The following is a 10,990-nucleotide window of genomic DNA, read 5'->3' as shown; positions in this document are numbered from 1 at the left end:
ATATAAAGGCACCAAGGTTATTAATATTTAAAAATCTAAATTGTGCAAGATAAACATGTTAAAGAAACTCCAATTTAAACTTTACAATATCTAAAATGTTACATAAACAAACAAAATAATAATAGAATGATAATAATAATCATAATGAATTACAGTCAAATCACAATGTCAACTTATTATTCGTAATTTTAGCTAAGGAAAGGGACGGCCTGACTTACTGGGACACAGGATGATTCCCAATATCCTGGCTTTTTGGCATTATACTGATTACCTAGATGCTTAGACGGCTGTCAGCTATAATACATATTTTATTTGTATTAAATATAAAATAATATTATGATTTTAGAAATTTGTACTTTATATAATGTATATTAACAATATAAGCTATAGTTATGCCCAACTAGAGTAAAATGTTGAGAGTTTTAAAGCTTTCATAGTATTGATTAAAAAATAATATTGATAGATATTGTTATAAAACGTTCGGGTATTAAATTGGTATATTATACTTGTTTATACTATATTATTGTTACTGTAATAATGATGTAAACTTTTTTTTATTTTTCTAAAACAAAAAAATGAGGTAGGTATGGCATTCGCCTCGCCCGTTATCCGAGGTGTGTTTCGTGTCAAGTGCAAGTTTATACACAAAGCCGATTATATACATAAATATAATATAATATATTATTATTATATTTACATTTTCAATGTCGTGCGCGCACGCGTGGTTTTCGTTGAGACGACCTCCAATAATATTATAAATTATAAAAAATATGTCACAAAACGAATATGGAGAGCTATACATTGTGATGTTTTTGGATCTGTTGTGGCTGATTGCGGGACACTCCCGAAAAAAAAATTAAAACCTATTCCGCATCTGACCCACTCGATCGTATGTTTGAGCCACCGCCGCGGGAGATACGATTGAGATATTATTGTACAATAATATAATATATAATATATACATTATACATTAAACGATATATATATATTATCTATGTTAATGTTATATATTATTATGTTTATTGATACTATGCAGTATATATATATATTATATTATATGCTTGAAATATGTAATATGTATATAATATTAAATATACTATATAGCAGTCGCAGATGATGTAGCTCCGCAGCTATTTATTATTATATGAGGCGCGCGCCCACGAGTCCCACGCGGAATACACGTATTAAAATACGACTTATATATTATTGTAAATTGTTATTCGTTGCCGAACACGGTTATGACATACCAGTTGCAAAGTGTCTCACACTCTTAGCCGCTGATTATATACTTTTGAAAAATGTATTACACTATAATATAAGATCATAACTATTAAATTACATAATATAATATATATAAGATTCAAATGTATATTATTATTGGTTTACCTTAACTCGAATTAAAATATTTGTTATTATATTGTTTCAGTTACTAATTATTTTTAATTTGTATTAAGCCATCGGGTATAGTAACACGCAAATCGCATAACGTATTTAGACAGATAATAAGCAGACTTGAATGGAGACTAAAACCGTAAGACCACTCTTAACACAAACGTATTTTATTTTTATGTAATCGCCAATGCGTATCTGCAGTTGTTAAAACATTATAATGGTAGGTATAATACATAATATGAAATTAGCGTATTTTGGATAATTATTACTTTTATAATATATTATATACGCTGTGACATTACATATTATGGTACGTGTTCCGCTATTTTATAAAGATATAAATATATAATATAGGTATAGGTACATATATTATGTTTTAATCGGCCTTGCAGGATTTATGGTCCGTAGATAGCGACAACAATTGACGCCGTTTGGACGACACACACAACAGACTTATAGCATTTATGAAGTATGTGGTCAAGCAAACTAAGCACAATTCCCGAACGATGAACACCAACACGGAAGCCAAGTAAAACGTGGAAACGTTGGACATGATCGCCAGGTAGTAGTGGACGTTTACGATTTTATGCCTGTCCGAACAACCTGAAATTCAAAAATGAACAAAAATTACATGATAGGTAATTTTAAACAACTAATTATTAATAATATGTATGGTAAATTGGTAAGTCGTATAGGCGTGCGCACGTGGGTAGCCAAAGCAGCATATTTCGGGTTTCCGAAGGCCGTTAAAATATTTAATTAGATATGGGCCTCGGTAAGTTTTATCTCTATAAAGTTATATTTACAGTAATTATGTACCTACATTATTAAACGTAAGAAACAATTATTAGTTATAGAATAATTGCTGTAAAAATCCAATAATATATATTTATCGGGAGCGATGAGAACTGTAATTTTAAACATTGTAATTAATACCCAAATTAAAAGTATAGAAAAATTATTATCGTCAACTAATTTTGGGTTTCTGAAAAATTCATCGTATTCAATAAAACTTTATCAAAACTACAACTAATCAATACAATTTATATAAAATCAAAAAATTGAAATTAATAATTATGGGTATTATTTCATGACAAATTTGCAACACGGGCCTGATTATTCTTATACTATTCCTGAAACCGGAATCTGAGCACATCTATGGTAAATTGTAAGTATATATTATAATTAAAGGTAGAAACCAAAACGCCTAATTGTGTGTTTCAAAGAAAACCAATACGATTAACTATTAAGTAAGCACTAAGCAGCACGAACGTACTCAGGATGAACGACAGGACGTAGAATAACATTCCAGTGAGTCCGTTAGGCACGTTGAAAGCGGAATTTTCCCCGAATATGTATCTGACGATCCCAAAACCTTTGGCGTATCTGTAAATATAATTTAATAGTGACAATTAATTATAATTGTTAATACTGCTTTATATAGTGATACTTATCGTTATTGTTTTTATTGTATGATAATCAGTTAATTTTATTATGCATCATCTAATGATGCGATTATACAGTGTCTCATTAAGGATTTATCCATCGGGATATCTCCTAAATTAATGAAGATGCTATAATTTTGTTTTTTTTATGAGACTCACGGAGACCAGAACTACAAGTATTTCATATTTTAATTTAATTTATAAAACAGTTAAAAAAATATATTTTTATTTTATTATTTAAAAAAGAAATCGAAAATAACCTTTTTGTAGAGTTTATTTTTAATTTTTAGACGTTTCAGCATTTTTTTTTCATTAATTTCATGATTTTTAATACTTTTATAGTTTCGAGAAAATTTGTGTATATAATACCATATAATAATTACCAGTGATATCAAATATGTGTGCCAGGGTGTGCACAAATACCTAATAATACAAAAATATTCTCAATACTAAAATAAATGTTAAAATTACGATGCAAATGAATACAAAATGTTGAAACGTCAACATTTTTAGACAAATAACTCTACAAAATGGCTATCTTCAATTTTTTTGAAAATAATTAAATTAAAATAATTTTTTTTAATTCTTTTACCAAAACATTAGATTAAATTAAAATATGAATTATTTGTAGTTCTTGTCCCTGTGACTTAAGTCCTAAAAAAAAACAGCGTAATTAATTATTATTAATCTCCATTATTTCAGGAGATATTGCAATAGGTAAATCCTCACGGGACACCCTGCAGTATTCTATAAGTTATATGTACGTGTTATTGTAATACTGCTAAATTACTGCTAAATTAGGATAATCGTTTTGTTTACAACCAATGATATTGACCAATTGATATCGCCGCAAATAAAAATAAGTGTTAATCAACAACAACACAGATAGTTGTAAAGTTAATTTTGATATTTATGTATATTTTGTATACCTTTTGTATTTTATATTGCACTAAAAATAAAATTATTGTTTTGAGATTTAAAAAAAAAATATTGAACCTTTTTAAAATTTTGGGAATAAAATACAATAATCGGCATAATAAAAGAATTTTAAAATATAAAAAAAGCAAAAAATTGTTGGCCCATGGGGGGATCGAACCCACGACCTTCGCGTTATTAGCACGACGCTCTAACCAACTGAGCTAATGGGCCGATGTACTTCAAAGGCCGATTTTTAATGATTTCAATGAGAATTATGTATACCTAGTATCAAAATAGATTTATAGATAATAGCTAGTAGTATCGTAACAAATGCAGCAAAATAATATTTTTATATTCATTAACATTAATGCGTGATAAATATATCATTTCTGGCCGTTGGGTGCATATAATCATATAACTGTGTTTTTAATCGCAATATACATAAGTTAATTCCCGGGTCATTAATAGGTGCGTACGAGTTAATTCCCTATTGTTTATATCATTAAATTAACCGGGAATCAATTCAAAAGTATCGGTGTAGGTAAACAGGTACACGGGAATCAAATCGTTCGCAGCCTTTTTAATTATTAACCAATATTCAAGACGTCCTATCTACTAAAACTCCTACCGCACTGTCACTATCTTACCTGTAAAAGAAGTAAACTTTTAAAAGTCAAAAAGAATTGATTTTAGTCTGTAATATACATATAATATTAAAGTAAATTGATCTATAAGTAGTTTAAAATTTTCTGTAATATGAATTCTTCTGAATCTATAAAATGTTCTATGTTATGTGTTTGTCAAACGGAATCAACACATACAGGTTTAACATTCTCATAATAATATCGACATTATTTTAATATGCATTACCTAATAATTGAAAATAAACGGAGTAAACTTTGCAAATGTTTTACTCAACTTTGAAAATTAAATTTGAAAACCATGATTTCTGAATTTTTCATCACATCTCCAAGTGATAAATCATTTATTATTATTATTTCGTGATCGACATGAAATTATTACAGTATAATTATGGTTGCTATAACAAACACCTAAAGCAAACCAGTGTTGTCAAATTAGTCAACATACATGTACTACGTTTGCCTGTTACAAGGCGCATATAGCACATGAATTTTTGAGTAAATAATATTTAATTAATTCTCATTATTATTATAATATTATATTATTATTTGCTGGATGCTATATTATATAATATTATAATAGAATCAAATGATAATTATTGCTAGTTTTTTTTTTTTTTTAAATTGGTTACCTATAATGTCATCAAACTTTAATGAATTTAGTATTTACTGAAGTGTTCCCTTCCTATGGGATATGAGTTACAATAGAAATTTACAAAATTTTCAGCAGTTAAACAAATGTGAAAATAATCTTAATTTGTTCATTTAATCTCAAAGTTAAAAAAATATTTGTGTTTGTATGTTGGTGTTAGGATACCTTCATTTTTAATTGATTATGGGTGTGTAAAATGTTTATTACTCTATAAGCAATAAAAATCAACTACTAATAAATAAACACGGATAATATTCTTACTTTTAAATTTGATGATGATAGGCTAATTCACTATTTCACTCTAAAATGTTAAAGCTAACACTTAGAAATGTTATACTGAAAATTGTCTCTATTGAATGGAGACTACTTAGTACTCACGCGGGTCCTTGTTGAAATGAATGAATATTTTGAATAATATTATTTAAATAATAATACTATATAAACAATAATAATTGATTATTATCAATACACGCGCCGTGTATCCGCATCACAATGCTATTTTTAATATAAAACTACATAATTTTTTCAACAATTAATATTTATGCATTCTTTGTGTTTTGACCATTATTATTAAAATGTAGAACTTTTTTGGAAGACACATATTGTTTTTACATAGTCTATCACTTATAAATTATAACGAGATGGTGCTTAGTTTTATATTTATTTTAGTCACTAATAACTAATCGTACATTACTTTATTGTACACACTACACTATAACTGTTGTATTTTTTAGTTTTGTCGAGCGGCGAGAACCTATTTATAGGGATGGGAAATTTGGGAACATTGTAACGTGATGGGAATGTCTGGGAATTTAACTGGAATTATACAGAAATATTATGGAACGAATAGTTTATGAATTATAAAGTTATATAATGGTGACAACTAGGCTATTAAAATTTTTTTTTTTTTTTAATCGTAACAATTAATTATATAATTTAAATATTCAAATTATAAAAATGTACAATTAAAAGATCACTTAATTTGCTTAAAAATAAATAATAGAATATAAAAACTGAAAATTCAGTTTCAATTGAAATATGTATAATTATGTACTCTGGGGTCGATACCATATTAGTAAAATCGATGCATTACAAAGCTCTGATTTTTTTAAAAAGGCAATACAAAAAAAAAATCAGATTTTAAATAATATTAACACGCAAAATGTCATCGTTTAAACATGACAAAAACAGGTTATATCCTTGAAAGATAGTATATAAATAATAAAATGATGCGATACTAGTTTATAGTAAGGAATTATAATAATACTCGGATTGGTATCATTATAGAGTATAATATATACATTTTAGGCCCTTGACCAATGTCCATATTATTATAGATTTAACTAAAAAAATAATAGAGCTATATGCCTATATAATATATCTATGTCATATAAATATTTTTTTAGTGTTCTTAAATTCTTAATATTACGATGATAATGAGTAATCAATAAAACAATTTTGATTTTTTTTTCCTTATATTAAGTTATATTCCACTCACAATTAGATAATTTTAGATATTCCGGTGAATTCCTGATTCCGACTTTTTTGGGAATCTAAAGAATTGTTAATTTTAGGATAATTTTTTAAAAATATTGTCTTAATAACTCATGCAAGATATTATTATTATATAAAAAAAATAATGTATACATTTTAAATAATAGACCTAATTAGTGATTATACCCAACAATTTATCAATTTTATATGGCTCATATAAACGCTCAGTAACAATAACTATAAAAAAAATCATTACACTTCAGACAAATCGATTAACAATACCGTCAACCGCTGTGTGCTTTGTGCCCTTGTACATATTGTAAACTAATCTGCAATGTACAACATGGCGGAGAATTAACACGGATCGCGTTCGATAATAATAGTATATTATCCAGTATCCTATCTACATATTTTTTTAAATTAATTTACTACTATTTACATTTAGTTATAAATGTTTATAATTTAAACAGTTAGATTAAGTAAACAAGTAAAATAAGTAAATTGCATAGTTTTTGTAAAAAATATTATTTATTTGTAACATTTAATTAGTTTATTATTTTTTATGACAGCAATAAATGCTTTTTTAGATTTCAAAATAATAATAAACTTGAGTGACAAAGCTTTCGGTTTTAAAACATAAACGCAAACAGCTTCAATAGCGGTTCTTTATATTCGATAACCAAATAATAATAATAAAACATGTTATCATTGATATTTTATTATAATACATCCTGCAGAGTTTTCATTAATGTAGATGCAGTGTGTAAACGAAAATATGCATAATTTATTTTATATTTGCATGAAAGTTATAAATTATTTTTCGTTGAATATGTGTGGCCTTAAATAATATCAAATATTACTTATTAGTAGGGCAGATGACTTCTATAGCATTATTTGCATATTTATTTGCACAATCGTAAAAAAAAGGTCAACTAGGTACAAGTTTGTTCTACATCACGACAAATCCAAATTCGTAATTTTGTATTGCATATTTTTGCATATTGGAATGTTTTTGATTTTTTGAGATATATTTACCATTTAGTCTTAATATTGCTATTTAAGGCATATATTTTCTTTATTTTTGGCTTTTTATTGTACATTTTAGTTTCTAAATGTAGCGATAAATGTTTTTATTATTTAATGATCTTACTTTTTAGCATCTGTCATCACATTTTGAAGCAGTAACAATGCTCTGATTTTCAACATTAAGGATGATGTTGCAGTAATTATACTATAATTCGATATGGTTAATTTACAATTCGATACTAAAAATTTTTTTCAAAAAATATTTTTATCACATTGTTCAATTATTTAATAAACCATATTAAAATAAAGTTTAAAATATTATTTATTATTTTTAAATGATTTATCAGTTTAACACTAATTGTAAAAATTATAAAGTGTTGAAAGTTTGGATTCGCTTCCAAACTTATTTTGTACTAATAAAAACCGATTCATTCCATCCTGAATCCTATATATATATTTTTAATATTCACGTCAACAGTACCTAAGTTGTGAAAATGTATTTTCGACGGACCACGATATATAAATAAAATTGAATTAATACAAAATCTCATGAAGCTAATGCTGCTTGTGTTTTCTTAAAACTAAGTACTAACAAAATATACATTAAATCCAACTTAAATCCAACTCATTTGAAAACGTAAATTTCGTTTATTGGTATTGTCTATAGGAAATACATATCCACTCAAGGCGACCCATAGAGATGTAAGTATAATTCACGTAGTAGTTCAAGTTTCAAATCATTTAAAATAATATTTTTTTCTCTTAAGTTTATGTACGGACCAATGTCTTGAGAATCGAAATTTATTGACGTAGAAACTAAATTTTCATTTTTAATGTTTTCGATATCTCCTATGTTGTCAGTATCAGTATTCAGTTAGTTGTCTTTGGGAATTTATTTGTTTTTAATTGGAACAAATCCATTATTTTTCCTGACCTTTTCATCTTCTACAAATTATAACAAAAATTAGTACAAAATATTAAACTTACGTGGCAATATCGTATTATAAATCTTTTTATGTTGTTCACTGTATAGTTAACTTGGCCGAAATTAACCGTTTTTAATTCTTTTACGAGGCTATACATGGAACACATTTCATATCGGAAATTTGGAGATAAATACGATAGCCGATTTGTTATCGTACACGCGCGTCAGTCAATCGCGCGTATTTATAGGTATGCGGATTTCCTATATATCGCTCAAATGACACGAATAGTTTCACGATAGTGATGCAAAGATACCACCTCCATATGGACCTAGCCTATAATCAAGTTCCGCATATATATTATATTATGTACAACTTTAATTAATAATTATTTTTATTTTTCGTGGGGGGACACCCAAAACCCCCCTGTATACTTATAATATTAAATAATTATCTAATGATAAACAGGCACAAAAATCTGGAGGTGATGTAGAAATGTTACAAAATGTGTTTTTATTTACTTTAGAATAGTGTGAAATATATTTTAATTAAATAATTGTATTTTTTTTTATTTTATACACTATTAATTTAATTAAACTATAAAAACAATTTTTAGTCCACACGAACTTGCATATCTAGTGTTTTGTTAGGTCTTTAAATCCTCTGCCCTATAATTAGTTATTACAAAATATATATTGTATACCTAATTGTATATGTTACATAAAAAATATATTAAAATTTAAAATACCTTTTCAAGCCAAACCTAACTGCAGATAAATATTTATATGAAGTTGTTTATGAAAAAAAAAATGTTTAATACAAAATTCATTATATTCATTAATTATTTTAGACCATACTATATTTTACTACGATAATGTTATTATTATTTGACTAATTATTAATATTATTATGTAAAAATCCTGCTTACTGAAACAGAAAAAATACATTTTCTGTAAAGTTTGTGGTCTGCTTGAGACTACATTCATGTAAATTCTATTATAGTCGTGAAGGATAAAAATTCATAAGACCGTAAAATTTGATAAAAATTGACAACCCAGGTGGATCTCGTATAATTCATCCCGACGATAGAATATATTATTATATCATAAAATAGACTACTTTTACAAAGCTCAAATTTTAAATTAAGGTAACAATATAAACACGTTGAAGTTTTGGGTGATTTATTCATATGTTTATATCATAATTTAAAAAAAAAATGTTTATAATAGTAATATATTCTTTATATTTAATGTTTTAGATCATTTGTTAAAATAACTATAGATTATTAAAAAATCACAAATTTACTTTTCGTAAATGGCGTCCTACTAACAGTCAAAAACTTAATAATATTGTTTCAATCCATAGAACAAGATATTATTCAATCATTGTACATACTTAATTTAAAAACTAAAAATATTAATTTATATATTTTTAAGCATATATTTATATATTTCAGTTTTATAGAAATGTATCGTATATTTTTTTAATGCTAATACGAATTTATGGTGCTTTTATAAACATTTTATTTGCACTGTTATATTTATGATTATACATTAGTACATTACAAATTAAATATTTATCTACATATATGTATATAATAGCTGAAATTTTAATATAACTACATTTCAGCAATATGTTATATAATAATATTGTTGTTTAATAATAAATAACTTACGGTGAAATAAATGCTGGAGAACATTTGACGTACTTCCTGAGGTCACACAGCGGCTCGAAATCCGGATCATTCTCCAGTGAGATTTCCACGTACAGCGCGTATGCGGAAACACAAAAGCCGATCAACGCGTACGCCTTGATGATCATGTTGATCGTACCGAGCTGGACCATGTTTCGGCAAGCGTGTCACCCCTTCGTATACACTCGATGCAACTTGCGCGCATTGCTCACTCAACCCTTTTACCATTATCTATTATTGTGTTCGGTCATACATGAAATTGGTTTTATGCAAATACCTATACGTCGCGTTACTCACACTGTATTGCACCAATTATTATACTCTACCAGTGTCTGGGTCATCCTATTATTTAGATCGACCCGAGATGACGACAAATTTCAGCATATTTTTAATTTTTGGGTTGTAAAAATGTTAAATTATAAAAAAATCAACACCGACTTCTTATTTTTTTATTATTATTATTGTACAATAATACAATATACGATATTTCCTTGGATTTTTTTAAGGTTTATTGTAATAATTGAAATGTTATATGACTAAAAATAATATAATATGCTGTGTGACGTATTTCGATCAAGAGATATTTGGTTTATTTTATTAAACCAAGAAAAAATGGGAGAGAAATGTTTCGTGAATCGCTATATAGTTTACGACTACCTGACGGAATTTGTCTAACGCAGTTCTGTGTTCCTATCATAATACTATTGTTGTTATTGTTATTCGGTTTACGGAACCCATAAAGATATTCCTATATAATAGAATAGAATAAGTAAATATGCGTTGACCCAACAAAATAAATTAAATTT

At 26.7% G+C, this 10,990-nt stretch overlaps 1 protein-coding gene and 1 non-coding gene across 2 annotated transcripts; both read right to left on the bottom strand.

Annotated features, from left to right (window-relative positions):
- Nucleotides 1–1,543: 1,543 nt before the first annotated feature.
- Nucleotides 1,544–10,373, bottom strand: LOC132921178 (vitamin K epoxide reductase complex subunit 1-like protein 1). The gene is made up of 3 exons (XM_060984046.1): nt 10,167–10,373; nt 2,669–2,778; nt 1,544–1,995 (listed from the first exon to the last, which is right to left on the bottom strand). Exons 1-3 carry the CDS (start codon nt 10,334–10,336, stop codon nt 1,769–1,771), a joined length of 507 nt encoding a protein of 168 aa, XP_060840029.1. The 5' UTR covers nt 10,337–10,373; the 3' UTR covers nt 1,544–1,768.
- On the bottom strand, nt 3,913–3,986 carry Trnai-aau (transfer RNA isoleucine (anticodon AAU)). The gene has a single exon. It is a non-coding gene; the product is annotated as a tRNA-Ile (tRNA).
- Nucleotides 10,374–10,990: the final 617 nt, after the last annotated feature.

Source organism: Rhopalosiphum padi, chromosome 2 (assembly GCF_020882245.1).
Source record: "Rhopalosiphum padi isolate XX-2018 chromosome 2, ASM2088224v1, whole genome shotgun sequence".
NCBI classification, from domain to species: Eukaryota; Metazoa; Arthropoda; class Insecta; order Hemiptera; family Aphididae; genus Rhopalosiphum; species Rhopalosiphum padi.
This window is presented reverse-complemented; position numbering and strand designations above follow the sequence as displayed.